The sequence below is a fragment of the Trachurus japonicus genome, chromosome 21 (genome assembly GCF_045865225.1).
Source record: "Trachurus japonicus isolate A0001 chromosome 21, Traja_1.0".
Lineage (NCBI taxonomy): Eukaryota > Metazoa > Chordata > Actinopteri > Carangiformes > Carangidae > Trachurus > Trachurus japonicus.
The window spans coordinates 35,376,870-35,394,962 of NC_140927.1; the positions used below are offsets into that span (position 1 = coordinate 35,376,870).

The window sequence follows — 18,093 nt, forward strand, 5'->3', positions numbered from 1 at the left end:
GTCCCTGTCAGCTGAGCCACTGATGCTTTCTAGACACTGTGATTCCCCCAAACTGAATAAATACAACAAATAGCAGCACAAAACACACACACAGAAATAGTAATGTTTCTTCAATCATTTCAGATTTGTCTAAACGGTGATAGGGCGTGAAAAATATGATATATAGCTAAACTCTCGTTCGTTACTATTGATCTCATTCAAATTACGTGCTGGTTTTCTACCAGGAAGTAGAATGTAAACAACAAGGAGATTCGGTCTATTAATATAATAATTAACATCAGTGCAACACGGCTGCTTTGTTTTGTATGAAGGTGGAGGCGCTGAGGAGGCGCACGGACGGACTGACGGAGGAGAGGGAGGAGCGACAAAGGGAGGTGGAGAGGCTGAGGGAGGAGGCGACGGAGAGGGAGGCGCAGATGAGCCGCGTGACGGAGAGAGCGCTGCGGGCGGAGGGAGAGAGGGAGAGACTGGAGGAGGAGGCGAAGGAGACAAGGGGGAGGTGGAGAGAGGAGGAGGAGCGGAGGAGGGAGGAGGAGGTGCAGAGGGACAGGGAGGTGGAGGCGCTCTGCGACCGGCTGGAGCGGTTGGAAAGACAGAAGGAGGAGAAGGAGGAGGAGGTGGAGAGGTGGAGGACAAGAGTGGAGGAGTTGGAGGAGGAGAAGAAAAGACTGGAGGAGAGGAGAAAGGAGGAGAGACTGCACGATGAAGGAGAGGAGAGGAGGAGAAAGAGAGAGGAGGAGGAGGAGGTGGAGAGATGGAGGACAAGAGTGGAGGAGTTGGAGGAGGAGAAGAAAAGACTGGAGGAGAGGAGAAAGGAGGAGAGACTGCACGATGAAGGAGAGGAGAGGAGGAGAAAGAGAGAGGAGGAGGAGGAGGTGGAGAGATGGAGGACAAGAGTGGAGGAGTTGGAGGAGGAGAAGAAAAGAGTGGAGGAGAGGAGAAAGGAGGAGAGACTGCACGATGAAGGAGAGGAGAGGAGGAGAAAGAGAGAGGAGGAGGAGGAGGTGGAGAGATGGAGGACAAGAGTGGAGGAGTTGGAGGAGGAGAAGAAAAGAGTGGAGGAGAGGAGAAAGGAGGAGAGACTGCACGATGAAGGAGAAGAGAGGAGGAGAAGGAGGGAGGAGGAGGAGGAGACGGAGAGACTGAGGAGTGAAGCGAGGGCGGCGGAGGAGGAGGTGAAGAGGTTGAGAGGAAGGGTGGAGGAGGCGGAGGAGGAGAGAGAGGAGGAGGTGAAGAGGTTGAGAGGAAGGGTGGAGGAGGCGGAGGGGGAGAGAGAGGAGGAGGTGAAGAGACTGAGGAGTGAAGTGAGGGCGGCGGAGGAGGAGGTGAAGAGGTTAAGAGGAAGGGTGGAGGAGGCGGAGGGGCAGAGAGAGGAGGAGAAGAAAAAGAAGGAGAGACTCCAGGAGGAGAAAGAGGAGGAGAAGAGAAAGAAGGAGAGACTCCAGGAGGAGAAAGAGGAGGAGGTGAAGAGGTTGAGAGGAAGGGTGGAGGAGGCGGAGGAGGAGAAAGAGGAGGAGAAGAGAAAGAAGGAGAGACTCCAGGAGGAGAAAGAGGAGGCGTTGGGGGAGGTGCAGCTGCTCCGGGTGAAGCTGAACGTGGCCAAGGAGGAGCGCGAGGAGGCGCAGGAGGAGGTGCAGAGGAGGGAGCGCAGCCTGGAGCGACAGATGAGCGCCGTGAGGGAGCGGGAGGAGGAGGTGGAGGAGCTGAGGCGGCAGCTGAGGCTGAAGGAGGAGCGGGAGGAGGAGGCGGCGAGGGAGCAGCAGGAGGTGACTGTATAGGGCCGAACCTCCTTGTTGTTTACATTCTACTTCCTGGTAGAAAACCAGCTGTAATGTGAATGAGATCAATAGTAACGAACGAGAGTTTAGCTATATATCATATTTTTCACGCCCTATCACCGTTTAGACAAATCTGAAATGATTGAAGAAACATTACTATTTCTGTGTGTGTGTTTTGTGTTGCTATGTGTTGTATTTATTCAGTTTGGGGGAATCACGGTGTCTAAACAGTAGGGCTGGGACGATATGCTTTTCTCCCGATTCGATTCTTCTACGATTTTTTTGGATGGCGATTCGATTTAAATTGCGATTCTACGATATTGCCGATTCTCTCGATTTTTAGTCTTTAGCATTTTTAACATTTATCTGCACACAAATACTGTAGGAGCCTATAAATTAACATACTCCATTATAAAGTGAACTTAAACCCTTTTCAAAACCTGTACTCTCTGTATGTAAAAAAGGCAAACAAATGCACATTGCACAATATTTAAAAAAAAAACAACAACAAAAAAATAAAAATAAAATAATAAAAAATTCCCCAAAAAAATTGATTAAAAAAAAAAAAAAAATTGATTTAAAGCAGATATCAGTGGAATGTTTTTGTTAATATAAGTCCTAAATAGTCCTATTTTCCGTCAGCAATCACTTACATGAAGTATTTCAGCCTAAACACGAGTCTCTCCGTCACTCTGCTCTGCTGTAACCCGAGGAGAAAATTTTCCTTGTGGGATACAAGTGTTATCCAATGAGGGGAGAGAACGGCATGAAGGGCTGTGTGTGCAGCCAAGGGATGCGCGTGAATGTGGTGACGTAGCACGAGGACCAATTGATGCCTGACAAGGGCGGGGGCTGCTAACTCATGGTGCGTTCACGGAAACTCGTACTTTGTGTTTTTCCTTCCTGTGAAGTCATACCAGTTCGATCTGGTACGAGTTCACGGGTCGGAAGTTACGAGTGGCCGTTATAGGGAACTTTCACAGACAACAGGACGGTAAAAACACGAGCTACGGGTTACCTGGAACGCTACCAAGTCGTAGTTGTGACTTGAAGCTGTAACTTACGGTTTCAAAAGCCTGCCTTGAACGCAGCATTAGCCGAAACGGCCGTGCCGATGATATCTGCTTTAAGGTATCGCGATATTTATGTGAATCGATTTTTTCTCCCACCCTTACTAGAAAGCATCAGTGGCTCAGCTGACAGGGACCGCTAACAGCGGTAGCTAAGCTGACGATGGTAGCTAAGCTAACAGCAGTAGCTAAGCTAACGATGGTAGCTAAGCTAACAGCAGGACGTCAGCTGTTAAAACCCTCCCGTTGTGGGACACGACATGAAACTACTCCAGTTAGCTCAGTCATGTTGGAACTCAGATATCCGCTGGAGAAAATATTTCTTCATGGAGCGTTTATTGAGTCACTGAGTTATTAAAGTTAAACAGGTAGCTAACCGTTAGCCCAGCTAATCTCTGATAACCATGACTAATTACAAAAATGTGAACACAGAAATAGTAATGTTTGTCCAATCATTGGTTTTATAAACTTTACAAACATCAGATTAGTCTAAACGGTGATATAGTGACATGAAAAATGATATATATAGTGAAACTCTCGTCCGTCACTATTGTTCTCATGCTGGTTTTCTACCCGGAAGTAGTTGTAAACAACAAGGAGATTCGTCCTATTGAATTGCAGCCATAGAGTGGGTGAAGTGGGCGGGGCTTAGCCAGAGGTCAATTGCAATGCATTTGCTGAATGGATGTTTTTTCTCCTCTAGGTGACTGACAGACTGAAGGAGAAGGAGGCGCAGGAGGAGCAGCTGGAGGAGCTGCTGAGAGAAGCCCGGGCTCTCCTGGAGAAGGAGAGGAGGGAGGGAGGAGAAAAAGACGACAGGATCTCCTCCCAGGCCCGGGAGCTGCAGGAGGCGCAGGCGGAGAGCGAGGGAGCGAGGAGGAGCGCCAGGGAGAGGGAGGAGGAGGTGAGAGACAGACTGGAGGAGGAGGTGAAGGAGTGGCAGGAGGAGGCGGAGAGGAGCAGGAAGGAGTCGGAGAAGCTCAGCCACCTCCTGAAGGAGCGAGAGGAGGAGGCGCAGCAGCTGAAGGTCCAGCTGGAGGAGCTAGAGCAGGAGGAGGAGGAGGAGAGAGGGAGAGAAACGCTGAGGAGGACAGAGGAGGAGAGGAGGAGGAGGAGGCTGGTGGAGGAGAAGAGACAGCTGGAGGAGCAGGTGAGGGAGCTGGAGGAGGAGAAGGAGGAGGAGAGGGAGGCGCTGAGGAGAACCAGGGAGGAGAACAGGAGGCTGGAGGAGAGATGGGAGGAGACGAAACACCAGGCGAAGGAGCAAAGAGAGGAGCTGAGGAGGGCCGAGGAGAGAGGGAAGGAGGTGGGGGAGGAGAGGGAGGAGGAGAGGGAGGCGCTGAGGAGAGCCAGAGAGGAGAGCAGGAGGCTGGAGGAGAGACTGAAGGAGGTGAAGGAGGCGCGAGAGAGAGAGGAGGAGGAGCTGAGGAGGGTGAGGGAGGAGAAGAGGAGTAAAGAGGAGGAGCTGAGGAGTAAAGAGGAGGAGCTGAGGGAGAAGGAGAAAGAAACGGAGAGTCTGAGGAGTAAAGAGGAGGAGAAAAGGAGGAGGCTGGAGGAGGAGCTGAGGGAGGAGAAGAGGAGTAAAGAGGAGGAGCTGAGGAGTAAAGAGGAGCTGGAGGAGGAGCTGAGAGAGAAGGAGAAGGAAACAGGGAGTCTGAGGAGTAAAGAGGAGGAGCTGAGGGAGGAGAAGAGGAGGCTAGAGGAGAGACTGAAGGTGGTGAAGGAGGCGCGAGAGAGGGAGGAGGAGGAGCTGAGGAGGGTGAGGGAGGAGAAGAGGAGTAAAGAGGAGGAGCTGAGGGAGAAGGAGAAAGAAACGGAGAGTCTGAGGAGTAAAGAGGAGGAGAAGAGGAGGAGGCTGGAGGAGGAGCTGAGGGAGGTGAAAGAGGAGCGAGGGAGACTGATGGAGGCTGAGGAGGCTCAGCTCCTCCTGGTGGAGGAGAGAGGGAGGTGCAGGGTGAGGCAGCTGGAGCAGGAGAAGGAGGAGCTGAGGAGGAGGAGGGAGGGGGAGGTGACAGCTCTACGAGAGGAGGCGCAGAAGGAGAGAGAAAGGGGAAAGGAGGAGCTGAGGAGGAGCAGAGAGGAGGTGGCACGGGAACAAAGGGAGAAGGAGGAGGCGCAGGAGAGGCTGAGGAGGACTGAGAAGGAGGTGACCGCTCTCGCTGAGGCGGTGAGGAGAGAACGAGGGGAGAAGGAGGAGGCGCAGGAGGAGATAACAGCCCTCAAGAAGGAGCACGGGAGGGGGGAGGAGGCGCAGCAGACACGGAGCCAGGGGGAGGAGATGAAGGAGGAGCTGAGGAGGAGCGAGAGGAGACTGTCCGCCATCAGGCAGGAGGTGCAAGAGGAGCAAAGGGAGAGGAAGGAGGTGCAGCAGGCGCTCACAAAGAGGACTGAGGAGGTGACTGCTCTCAGAGAGGAGGTGCAGAAGAAGTGGAGGCAGAAAGAGGAGGTGCAGCAGGAGCTCACTAAGAGGACAGAGGAGGTGACTGCTCTCAGAGAGGAGGTGCAGAGGCAGAAAGAGGAGGTGCAGCAGGAGTGGAGGCAGAAGGAGGAGGTGCAGCAGGAGCTCACGAAGAGGACAGAGGAGGTGACTGCTCTCAGAGAGGAGGTGCAGAAGAAGTGGAGGCAGAAAGAGGAGGTGCAGCAGGAGCTCACTAAGAGGACAGAGGAGGTGACTGCTCTCAGGGAGGAGGTGCAGAAGGAGGTGACACAGCAGACATGGAGCCAGGGGGAGATAAAGGAGGAGCTGAGGAGGAGCGAGAGGAGACTGTCCGGCCTCAGGCAGGAGGTGCAAGAGGAGCAAAGCCAGAGGAAGGAGGTGCAGCAGGAGCTCACAAAGAGGACTGAGGAGGTGACTGCTCTCAGAGAGGAGGTGCAGAAGGAGTGGAGACAGAAGGAGGAGGTGCAGCAGGAGCTCACAAAGAGGACTGAGGAGGTGACTGCTCTCAGAGAGGAGGTGCAGAGGGAGTGGAGGCAGAAGGAGGAGGTGCAGCAGGAGGTGACTGCTCTCAGAGAGGAGGTGCAGAGGGAGTGGAAGCAGAAGGAGGAGGTGCAGCAGGAGCTGAGGAGGACGAAGGAGGAGTCGGCCATCACAGAGGAGAAGCTGGTGCAGGTGCAGGAGGAGGCGCAGCAGCAGAGGAGGAGGAGGGAGGAGGAGGTGCAGACTCAGGTAAGAGATGATGAACTCACCTGATGATGATGATGATGATGATGATGATGATGATGATGATGTCACAGCGTTGCTCCTCCTCCTCCTCCTTCAGGTGCGCTCTCTGACGGAGCGCGAGGAGCGAGCCAGACAGGAGGTGCAGCTGAAGGAGGAGGAGAAGCAGCAGATGAAGGAGGGACTGAAGGAGGCGCTGGAGGAGATGACCCATCTGAAGCTGCTGCTGCAGGTACAGCACCTCCTGCTAAGCTAACTCCAGCACTGATGCTAAGCTACGCTAACTGTTCCCTCTGTTTCCAGTCTTTATGCTAAGCTAGGCTAACCATTCCCTCTGTTTCCAGTCTTTATGCTAAGCTAGGCTAACTATTCCCTCTGTTTTCAGTCTTTATGCTAAGCTAGGCTAACTATTCCCTCTGTTTTCAGTCTTTATGCTAAGCTAGGCTAACTATTCCCTCTGTTTCCAGTCTTTATGCTAAGCTAGGCTAACTGTTCCTTCTGTTTCCAGTCTTTAAGCTAAGCTAGGCTAACTATCCCCTCTGTTTCCAGTCTTTATGCTAAACTAGGCTAACTATTCCCTCTGTTTCCAGTCTTTATGCTAAGCTAGGCTTACTGTTCCCTCTGTTTGCAGTCTTTATGCTAAGCTAGGCTAACTATCCCACCCGTTTCCAGTCTTTATGCTAAGCTAGGCTTACTGTTCCCTCTGTTTGCAGTCTTTATGCTAAGCTAGGCTAACTGTTCCCTCTGTTTCCAGTCTTTATGCTAAGCTAGGCTAACTGTTCCCTCTGTTTCCAGTCTTTATGCTAAGCTAGGCTAACTGTTCCCTCTGTTTGCAGTCTATATGCTAAGTTAGGCTTGCTATTCCCCTCCGTTTCCAGTCTTTATGCTAAACTAGGCTAACTATTCCCTCTGTTTCCAGTCTTTATGCTAAACTAGGCTTACTATCCCCCCCGTTTCCAGTCTTTATGCTAAACTAGGCTAACTATTCCCTCTGTTTCCAGTCTTTATGCTAAACTAGGCTAACTATTCCCTCTGTTTCCAGTCTTTATGCTAAGCTAGGCTAACTATTCCCTCTGTTTCCAGTCTTTATGCTAAACTAGGCTAACTGTTCCCTCTGTTTCCAGTCTTTATGCTAAGCTAGGCTAATTATTCCCTCTGTTTCCAGTCTTTATGCTAAACTAGGCTAACTATTCCCTCTGTTTCCAGTCTTTATGCTAAGCTAGGCTAACTATTCCCTCTGTTTCCAGTCTTTATGCTAAGCTAGGCTAACTGCTTCCTCTTCAGGAGAGCCATGCAGAGGGGGAGCGTCTGAGGAGCGCTCTGACGGAGAAGAAAGAGGAGGTGGAGAAGATCAGAGGGGAGAAACTGAGGACGATCAGAGAGGAGGTGGAGGAGCTGAGAGAGGGAGCGAAGGCCCTGGAGAGGAGGAGGAAGGAGGAGGTGGAGGAGCTGAGAGAGGAGGCGAAGGCCCTGGAGAGGAGGAGGAAGGAGGAGGTGGAGGAGCTGAGAGAGGGAGCGAAGGCCCTGGAGAGGAGGAGGAAGGAGGTGATGGAGGAGATGGAGGAGACTCGACAGGCGAAGGAGAGAGTGGAGGAGGAGAGGAGGGAGGCTGAGGAGCAGTGGAGGAGCAGAGTGGCAGAGAAGGAGAAGGAGATTCAGCACCTGAAGGAGAGACAGGAGGAGGTTTGTATTTAGTATTTGTATTTATTTATTTGCACCATAACAAAACGACAATTACAAAAAACAGAAATGAAACAAGAATAGTAAGTGCGGAGAAAGCAACAACAAATAACAACAAAAAAGAAAAGCAATACAAGTGCCATTCTATAGCACACACTCAAAGAAGTCAGTTAAATACAATTATTTTATATCGATACATACCCATGTTTTTATTTCTGAGTGTATGAGCATGTAAAGAGATAAGAGAAACTATTGGGAACTCTAACAGGTTTAAGCTTTTAGTCTTAAACTTAAAAGTATTGAGGGATGAAGATCATTTAACTACATGAAGATGGGAATTCCAAAGTATGGAGCCTCTGGAAGCAAAAGAAAACTGAGGATGAGTAGTGCGGCAAAAAGGGGGATGAAGTTTATCAGTGTGTCTTGTGTTATAAGAATGGACCTGAGAGTTAACTGTAAAGAATTCATGAAAGGATTTGGGCAGCAAGTGGGAAAGATGAATAATATATTTATAAATAAATATGCATGATTTAAGTATATTAATATCGTAGACTGACATTATGTAAACAGAGGGGAAGATGGAGACAAATAATTACTAGAGAAGGTGGCTAATCTAACACATTTCTTTTGCGCGATTACATAATAATTTCTGTAAATTAGAAGGATAAATGCCGGCCCAAACAATATTACCATAACTGAGATGTGGATGAATTAAGCTATAATGCAGTATATTTAAAACTTTCTGAGATATGAAATCACAAATTTTTCTGATGATACCAATGGATTTCAACACTTACACTGTTATTGACGAGTTTAATATGTTCGGACCATGACAACCAGGTTCAGAGGGAGTGGAGGTCCAGGGAGGAGCAGAGACAGGAGGAGGCGCAGAGGGAGGTGGAGGAGAGCCTGGTGGAGCTGAGCAGGCTCAGAGCCACGGTGACGAAAACACAGATCACCTCCTCACTGACCGCTGAGGAGGTGGACGGAGAGAGGAGGAGGAGGACGGATGAGGAGATGGAGGAGCAGAAGAGAGGAGGAGGAGGAGGAGGAGAGGTGAGTATGAGACAGGAAGGAGGAGGAGGAGGAGACGCTGTCGAGAAAACCTAATGCTTCTAAACTAAACAGGTGATGTTTTATGATTTACTGAGGAGGAGGAGGAGGAGAAAGGAGAGGAAGATGAAAAGGAGGCAGAGGAGGAGGAGGAGGAGGAGAAGAAGAAGGAGAAGGAAGCGGAGGAGGAGAAGAAGGAGCAGCAGCTGGTGTCTGTGCTGAAGGAGAAGCAGGAGATCAGGAGGACGCTGAGGCAGAGAGAGGCCGAGGTACAGACACAACTAGTAGAGCCGTCTGAACGGACTTCACTGTTCAAACAACTCAGATTATTTAAAAATGATGAAACAAACTGTTGTTGTGGCGACGTAGAGCTGCAGCTTCTAAGGCCTAGTCCACACCAACACGGGTATTTTTGAAACCGAACATTTATGGACCACGGTTAAAAAATTTTTTGCGTCCACACACACCGGTGTGAAAAAAATATCTCCGTCCACCTGAGACCGCAAAATCCGCCTCAAACTATGTCATGCACACCTGCCAAAGCAGTAGGTGCAGAGCGATAGATATAACAGAGTGGCGACACTCCCATAGGACTCCGTTGTAAAAAATGGCGGGCCGACTTCCGGGTTATGGAGCCCTCAATAGTTCCAAACATTCCTCCCGCGGCGCTGGACCACGTCTGTTTCTATGGCTGCACAGCAAGAAACTACTGAGCTACGTTGACGAAATACCGACCAATTTTAAGTTATAAAGTGGTAATAATCTTTCCCAAGTACAGTAACCATGTTGACTTAACAAAATAAAAATTATTAGACTGATCGGTTCATTGAAAAACATTTATTTATTTACGTAACTGTGGTGATTTCAGTCCGTAGCCCAGAAGCAGCCCTGCTCACTTTTCATTCAAACAAACTAATGCCACTGCCACAGTTGTTAAATTTCATCAATGAGACCAACATTAATCTCTTCAAAATAATTTAACAAGCCAGCGGTAAACCTCTAAAAGCATGCGGATACGTTACTTGGCTCGTTTCCTCCGACGGGAGGACGGACGGTCGGCCCGCCGGCAGATCAGCTCAGTAGAGCGGCTGCTGCTGCTGTGACAGCCGCCTCCCCTGGTCCCCGGTCGGGGCTCACACAGACTCTGCACTTCTCCCAGAACAAACATCGGTGCAAGTTCCTAACAAACGTTATGAACTGACCACAGACTCCGGATTAAACGGTGACTTTCTTGCATGAACAAAATATTAAAACTGTGACGTGTTGACAGCGCTAAAGCCAGGTTTTGGCAGCTTTACTGCTGTGGCTCGGTTGCCGCAAAATGGCGATATCGATGCTAATTTCTGTTAGCCCGTCTATGAGGTTTTGCATTATACGTTAGCATTAAGCTAGCGGGCTTTATATTTAGTTGTGATACTGGCTGTGTGTGTTTTGAACGTTGTTTCAAACTGTGTGGGTTTGATTGAACATCTTTTATGCTTAAATATATATATTCCCGCTTAATATATTGCTTTACTCCTCTTCTTATGCCATTTTTACTGTAGGGCAGGCTAATCTTCACTTTAGAGTGACAAATAAAACCTTGAAGCAAGAAGATTTTGCCTTTTGTTTGAAAACTGACATTGATGTACATACAGTAATTCAGTAACAGTTGTAAATATACCTTTGTACGGTTTATTTTTTAATATTTACCGTCCAAAAGCAAGCTCAGTGCTGTCTGTCCCATAGCAGAACATGACAGCGGCAGCCTCGTTTGGAACTATTGGGAGCTACATGAACCACGTGACCGCGCTGGCGGCGACATCAAAGGCTGTCGCCACTCTGTTATATCTATCGCTCTGAGTAGGTGGCGATAGCACTCCTAACAGGAAGGACATTTTAGCCAATCGCAAGGCTGGAAAAATTCATACCGGAAAAACAACAATGGCTATGCTAAATGCTAAATGCTAAATAGCACCAGTAACAGCAACTCTGTCAGCTGGTCACGTCTAGAGCTCCACGTCTCCATGGATACAACTTACTGTTTACTAGTGCTGGGACGATATGCTTTTCTCCCGATTCGATTCTTCTACGATTTCTTTTGGATGGTGATTCGATTTAAATTGTGATTCTACGATATTGCCGATTCTCTCGATTTTTAGTCTTTAGCATTTTTAACATTTATCTGCACACAAACACTGTAGGCGCCTAGAAATTAACATACTCCATTATAAAGTGAACTTAAACCCTTTTCAAAACCTGGACTCTCTGGATGTAAAAAAAGGCGGACAAATGCACATTGCACAATATTAAACCCCCCCCCCAAAAAAAAAAAAAAAATAATTAAAGCCGCAAGCGGCGATGATCGGGCCCTCGCGACTCCACGCCACCGCGGGGCCTTAGGCACGCGGGGGCTGTGGTGAGAAGGGAGAAAAACCCTGGCAGGAGCAAAAAAACGCAATATTTCGTTCATCCACCAGGGGGCGGTAACCAGATGTAGGCAGATGAGCTCAGGGGCGGACCTTCATCACACACGTGAAGTTTCGAGCAAATCGGAAAATGCATGAAGGAGTTATGATGAGTTGATGGTTCATCCACCAGGGGGCAGTAATGGGATGCGTGCAGGTGTGGTCAGGGTCAGTCCCTCATCACACATGTGAAGTTTGGAGTGAATCGGACAAAGCATGAGGGAGTTATGAGCAGTTAATGGTTCATCCACTAGGGGGCAGTAATGGGATGTGTACAGGTGTGTTCAGGGTCAGTCCCTCATCACACATGTGAAGTTTCGTGGAAATCGGACAATGTTGATGTAAAATATGCCACTTCCTGTTTCCACTAGGGGGCAACATGAGTGAGATCGCCTATGAGCATATGGAAACGTTGAGGTCGTGACCCTGGACCTGTGTACCAATTTTCATGTTGATAAGAGTTCAATAAAGCCATCAAGAGGGCAAACGTATTGTCATGGCGAGGAATTGACGCCGCGTCGCCACACGGCCGCCATTACTCGTAGCTTCACAGCGTTCATGATGTAGCTTCACCACCTTAGTCTGCATGTTTTAGAAGTGGAATGAAGTTGATGGGGTGAACTATGTGCCATCTGTACACGTTAAGGTAAAACCTGGCCACTTCCTGTTACCACCGGGGGGCGCTATGAGTGACGTAGGAAATTAATATATGGGGTGTTCAGGGCGGAGCCGTCATCATGTCCAGCAAGTTTGAAGCTGATCGGATAAAGTATGTGGGCATGAGAGCTGTTCGAAGGTGAAATGGCGAGCAAACGAAAAGTCGCCAAAATCCTCAAGGCCCCAGAAGCCACGCCCTTTGACCTAGAGACCTGCGGAGCACAACTTTTGATCAGAGTGGCATCTCGGTGGTCTCCAGCCAATTTGAAGTCAATCGGACAAAATCTGTAGGAGAAGTTAGATCAAACAGGTCAAAAGTTCAAATCAAAATGGCCGACTTCCTGTTGTGATTTCACCATGACATTAAGAGGCTTTTTTGTGTGTCTTGCCATGTTCTATAAGCCCACCAAATTTCATGCGTCTAGGTGACACACAAAGGCGGGGCTGATGTTTTGAAATTTTCTAGGGGGCGCTATTTAGCCATTTGGCCACGCCCATTTCCAACGACTTTAAAATATCAAATTTTTCGCCAGTCCTGATGTGCATGCCAAAATTTACGCGTTTTGGGGCATGTTGAAGCCTCCAAAAATGCGATCCTTTTGAGAGAAAAAGAATGAAAGAAAGAAAGAAAGAAAGAATAATAATAAACAGAGCAATTACAATAGGGCTTTCGCTGGGCGACTTGCAGTCGCCGCTCGGGCCCTAATAATAAAAATTTCAAAATAAAAAATCGATTTAAAAATCATCATAAAAGATATCGCGATATTTATGTGAATCGATTTTTTCTCCCACCCCTACTGTTTACCCTCGCACAGTGTGACGTCGAACAATGTCGTCAAGAAATTGCGGTTTTCCTCGGTTTTCCTGTCCACACATGAAGCTGAAACCGGACTTTTAGAAAAGAAGTTCACCCTGGACTCCGGTTACAAAAAACTCCGGTTTCAGGAGCTACAACTGCGGTTACGTGTGGATGAAAGAACAAACCGTGGAGAGAAACACACAGTTTCAAAAACACCCGCGTTCGTGTGGACGACCCCTAAAACACCAGCAGAGTTTTTGTTATTGCCCGTTTCTTCATCTGGAGCGGTGGCTACGTGTTCCCACTCTACACATCTTTTTTTATTGATCGATCCGCGGATCAACTGTGATCTGTTGCTCCACTACTTATAATATTTAGATTTCCCTTCTTGAAGTTTTATATTGAGTTGGTAAATCTGATTTGGGGAGAAAGATTGACAGCCTTATGGCGCTTTTCCACTACACTTTCACAGCACAGAACGGCTCGGCTCGGTAAAGGTGCTTTTCCACTACAGCTGAGTTCCTCTAGTTCCTCCTCAGCGGGGGCGGGGTCGGCACGGAGGTGATCGCGGAGCCGCATTGTCCGTCTCGCTTTTTCCGATCCTCTCGTCAGCTCCAAACTCACCCGTCTGCAGCTCCTTAACAGACCACAGTGGTTTTACACACAGCAACATTTAACTCAGGTGAAGGAATAACAACAGTCTCGGTACAGATCAGCAAAATTTCTGGGTTTGATTCTCATGACGGACGTCGCGCTCGCAATTCTTCCAGTGACGACGCTCTGTCCAATCAGTGGAAGGCAGTCGGCTGACATCACGTTATAGTATCTCTTCGGCTGCTTGGAAACAGGGCCGAGGAGTAGGCCTGTAACGATACGCGTGTCGAAATCGAGACCGCGACACTCTAAAGGCCCATTTATACCCTACGGTAAAAACGGATACGGACACTTTCGTCCGTATCCGGAGGTCGTTTCATCCGTCAGTGGATCCGTTGCCTCTGAGCTTACGAGTCCGGAGTGCTCCGGATGAAACGGAGCAATACCACCGGTAACCGGGGTAACCGGGGTGGCAGTATTGAGTCAGAAGCAGAGAAAAGTCACTCCATTACGAAAATCGGCGAAGAAGAGAGTAGTTGCCAGAAATTCAAAGAAGGAGGAGAAGACGAGAGTAAACATTGAACATTTAAAAATGGTGCAGAATTTGGAGAAGACATGTGACTTGGTGAGAGGGTACATACATTTAATGTTGGTGCCAGTAATGACAGCGTTCGTTGACATGGCAACATTTGCCGTGTCAACGACGCTGTAATTAGACACACACTGCCGCCTAGAGGAGAAGTTGCGTTACGTCCATAAAAACGGTGAAACCGGACGGAGGTATGAAGGCCAGTTACGGAGATAACGTTTGATACGGACGGACGAAATTCACCCGTATCTGGAGGTATAAACCAGCCTTAAGACACGAACCTGTGTCGCCAATGAAATGGCAGAACCGCGACACACCCATTCCAACGCTCTGTGTCTGTTTTGTTTTGTTTTTTTTGCTTCGACCCCTGGGTATATGGCACAGACAGCAAGTTTGTTTCCTAAACTTAAATAGTCTCTACAATGGAGTTAAGTTCTGTTTATTTTTTAACAGTATTTTGTTTGAGAAAAGAGAATAGTTTCTTTTTTTAAATTTATTTATTATTGTCATAATTAGGGCTGGCGACCCCCCCGTCGGACACGTTCCGCCATAGTCACTCACACACACACATCACACAGCCAGATCGCTCTGCACACAGCTTATGAACTTGATTAGTTTCAACAAGGTGGTCGGGTTTTACCGTTATGCCCGTTTATCACCAATAAACACAGTAGATGAGGTGGATGTGTGACTGACGGGTGGGGTGGGGTGGGGTGGGGTGGGGGGGGCAGCGGCGTGGAGCGGTGCGGGACTCTGACTGCAGTCAACATCGGAAAAAGTCGCTCTTGACAAGGAAAAAAAGTAGGGACCGGACCTGCCGTGCCGTGTAAAAAAAAAAAAAACCCACAGCAACAACAAAAAAAAACTGACAGCGAGTGATTGTCATGACTTCCTGTATCTGGCCCTTCAAAATAAAAGCCCTATAGCCTTTCATATACAGTTTAGTCATATTGATTTTGACTTAATTTTGACAAGACACGGCTCCAAATGTTTGGGGTTTTTTTTTTCCTGCGACCAATCGACCAAAGCTACCAAAATCTCTTCTTTTTTTAACCTTAAAAAATTGGAATTGAATAGAATCGTGTATCGAACCGTGGGTCAGAAATCGAGATACGAATCGAATCGTGACTTTGGTGTATCGTTACAGGCCTACCGAGGAGGTACTAAAATAGTACCTGGAACCTGGTACTAGGGCTAGTGGAAAAGCAAAAAAAAGCGTGCCGTGCCACGCTGCGCTAGTGGAAAAGCGCTATTAGTCTGATCCGGTCTGATCTGGTCTGTAGTGGTCTAACGTGGTCTGTGCTGGTCTGTCCAGGTCTACTCTCTGACTCAGAGGAACCTGGAGCTGGAGCAGGACCGGGACCGAGTCCGATTGGCTCTGGAGCAGACGGAGTCGTCTCTGATTGGCTACAGGGAGAGAGCCCACCAACAGCAGCCGAGCTTGGGGGCGGAGCCAAACCCCGACCAGGTCAGTGGGTCTCTGATTGGTCGATACAGTGTAGTCGGTGTAGAGGGGCGTGCTCAGACTCTGTGTGTGTGTGTGTGTGTGTGTGTGTGTGTGTGTGTGTGTGTGTGTGTTTAGGCTCTCCGGGAGCGGCTGGTCGTCCTGCAGCGCCTCGTTGCCGAGCTGGAGCTGGAACAGAAACGACTCGGCAAGAAAAACTCTCACCTGGAAAACCAGAAGGACAAACTGAAGAGAGACAGAAACACACTGAGAGACACACTGAGACAGGTACACACACACACACACACACACACACACACACACACACACACACACACACTGAGACAGGTACACACACACACACACACACACTGAGACAGATATACACACACACGGTTCGGTAGCTAAACGTTGATTGTTGTCAGTTTTGTATCTTCAGGTTAAAAGTGAGTCTGATGTCTGATCCATCAGGTGACAGTCTGAGGTTTAAAGGAAAAGTTCCAACATTTAGTCAAATTGTCCCATAATCCCTCAGGGTTCTTACAGGTCCTTAAAAAGTCTTAAAAGGCATTGAATTCATTCATCTAAAAAAAAAAGCCTTAATTGGCATTAAAATGTCTTAAATCAATTTTTCAAAGATCTTAAAAATGTTAAAGGGACAACGAGGAGTTTTGGAAAAGCGAAGCGTTTTCACACTACATTTATGAGCCTCCGCACCGTGAAATTCTTTTGACCGGCACAAGACAGACTCATGTTTTCATTCATCAATAATTAAAGTCAGAGGTTCAAAGAGGTTCAGTTACCGTCGTAGTTCCGACCATAAACGGCGATTCAGCTACGTTATTCTCATGACTCGTTGCGAAACTGAAAGTAAAGAAACGCTGGTCGGCTCGCCCAGCATTTCCACCACCACAAAATAACGATAGAGACAGAATGATATATTTATCGAAAATGGGCCCATTAACAAGTGTGGGTAGCGGAGATTCATCCACATTAACGTGAGACTTTTTTATAACCGATTAGAAACTCCTCGTTGTCCCTTTAACACTTGGTAAGTGGTATTTTATAGTTGTAATTAGTCTCAAATCTCTAAATAAGTGGTAACATTCTGACATAGAGAAGTTAGTGGCCGTCAACGCTAAATTTCTCACCACCACCAGCTCCAGAGTCAGTGTTTTGTTTTTTTCAGACTTTTTATGCATTTATTTTGAAAGGACAGCTGGAAAGAGACACAATCCAATGTTCATGTAGCAGTCACTTTACCTTGGATCACATAGGAAAGTGGGTCAAATTGTCCCCTAACCCTATGATGTAATTGATGTGGGTTTTCTTTTTCTTTTTTCTGCATATGTGTTTATTATGAAGTCGGTCTTAAATTTAATTTCAAGTGGCTTTAAAAAAGTCTTTAAAAGTCTTAAATTTAACTTGGCGTAAGCTGTGCGAACCCTGTCCCTATAGTCATAGCTGTAGTAGGTTTGTTACCTTTAATTGTCGGTGCAAGCTGTTTTTAGAACGGCGGAGCAGAGCCGTGAGCTGCTCAGAGCTACGCTACAAAGGAGGCTCATTATGGGATTTCTTGGTTTCCCTCATCAAACTCATCAAATACACAATCCAACAACTCCACAACGCTCTGGTGGACAAGTTGTGAGCTGCACATTCACCACGCTATGAGATAATAACACAACGTTACCACACAGAGTTGTTTTAGAGGGAAATTCATGCAAAACCGCTGATGCACGTTGCCTTCAGGGACAGTTTTTCATCATCAGTCTCTGTATTTCCCTCTAATGGCGCATTTCCACTAGCACGGCACGGCACGGCACGGCTCGGTTTGGTTGTGTTTCCATTACAACTGAGTATCACTAGTGCCGCCGTGACGTCATTTACACGGCGCCGAGCAACGCTCTAAACTCTGTAAATATATAACTTTAGCAACATTTGAAACATTTTCAGGCGAGAAAGTAGTCGTTTAGATCCCCAATGTGTTGAAAAACTGACAAAATACCAGCTGTTTACAATTTTGTTTCAACGAAGTCGGCGTTACTAAAGCTAGCCGTAGTGAGCAACGCACTTCCGGTTATTTTCACAAAATAAAATACCCGTTGCCTTTTATCATAAGGAAAGCCATTACGATAGAACTGGTGCTTTTACTTTGTAAACAGGAAGTGAACCTACCCTCGCTGTAGCTAGCTTTAAACCGCCGTTTTGACTGCTCTCGTCCCGTTAACGGCATTTAACCGTTCAATATGCCTTACCGGAGAGTCTTGCCAGCTCTCAGATCGGCCTGGTTCATTGTAAAACATTTATTTATTGATGTAAATGTGGTGTTTTCTGTGCGTAGGCTGACCCCAAGGCAGTGCTGCTTTTCTGTCTAACCACAAACAAACTGCTGCTACAGCCACAATTGTTAGATTTCATCAATGAGACCAACATAAGAGTTTAACCAGCCGGCGGTAAACCTCTAAAAAGCCATCGGGGAAGTTAATTAGCGGTCTGTTCTGTTGTCGGTCGTCGCTTCCAGTGACGACACTCACCGGCCAATCAGTGGAAGGCAGTCGGCTGACGTCACGTTTTAGTAACGCTTCGGCTCGCTTGGAACCAGGGCTGAGGTGATACCAAAAGTGTACCTGGTTGCAGGTACTACGTGCTAGTGGAAACACGCAAATAGCGCGCCGAGCCGAGCCGTACCGAGCCGAGCCGTGCTAGTGGAAATGCGCCATAAAACAACTCTGTGTGGTAACGTTGTGTTAGTATCTCATCATAGCGTGGGTTACCGAACCGAGACGGTCGAACTGAACGGTTCTAGTCCGTCACTAACACAC

General features: G+C 47.9%; 1 protein-coding gene across 1 annotated transcript in view; it reads left to right on the forward strand.

The window, feature by feature from the left end:
* Nucleotides 1-18,093, forward strand: part of LOC146965701 (uncharacterized) — a 59,504-nt gene that overhangs the window by 37,215 nt on the left and 4,196 nt on the right. The window contains exons 20-30 of the mRNA XM_085765095.1: nucleotides 312-1,766; nucleotides 3,552-4,037; nucleotides 4,206-4,270; nucleotides 4,529-5,780; nucleotides 5,844-6,014; nucleotides 6,109-6,240; nucleotides 7,293-7,691; nucleotides 8,529-8,627; nucleotides 8,900-9,010; nucleotides 15,143-15,295; nucleotides 15,410-15,559. Coding sequence (XP_085621221.1) covers nucleotides 312-1,766; nucleotides 3,552-4,037; nucleotides 4,206-4,270; nucleotides 4,529-5,780; nucleotides 5,844-6,014; nucleotides 6,109-6,240; nucleotides 7,293-7,691; nucleotides 8,529-8,627; nucleotides 8,900-9,010; nucleotides 15,143-15,295; nucleotides 15,410-15,559 — 4,473 coding nt within the window. The remainder of the gene's footprint in view (nucleotides 1-311; nucleotides 1,767-3,551; nucleotides 4,038-4,205; nucleotides 4,271-4,528; nucleotides 5,781-5,843; nucleotides 6,015-6,108; nucleotides 6,241-7,292; nucleotides 7,692-8,528; nucleotides 8,628-8,899; nucleotides 9,011-15,142; nucleotides 15,296-15,409; nucleotides 15,560-18,093) is intronic.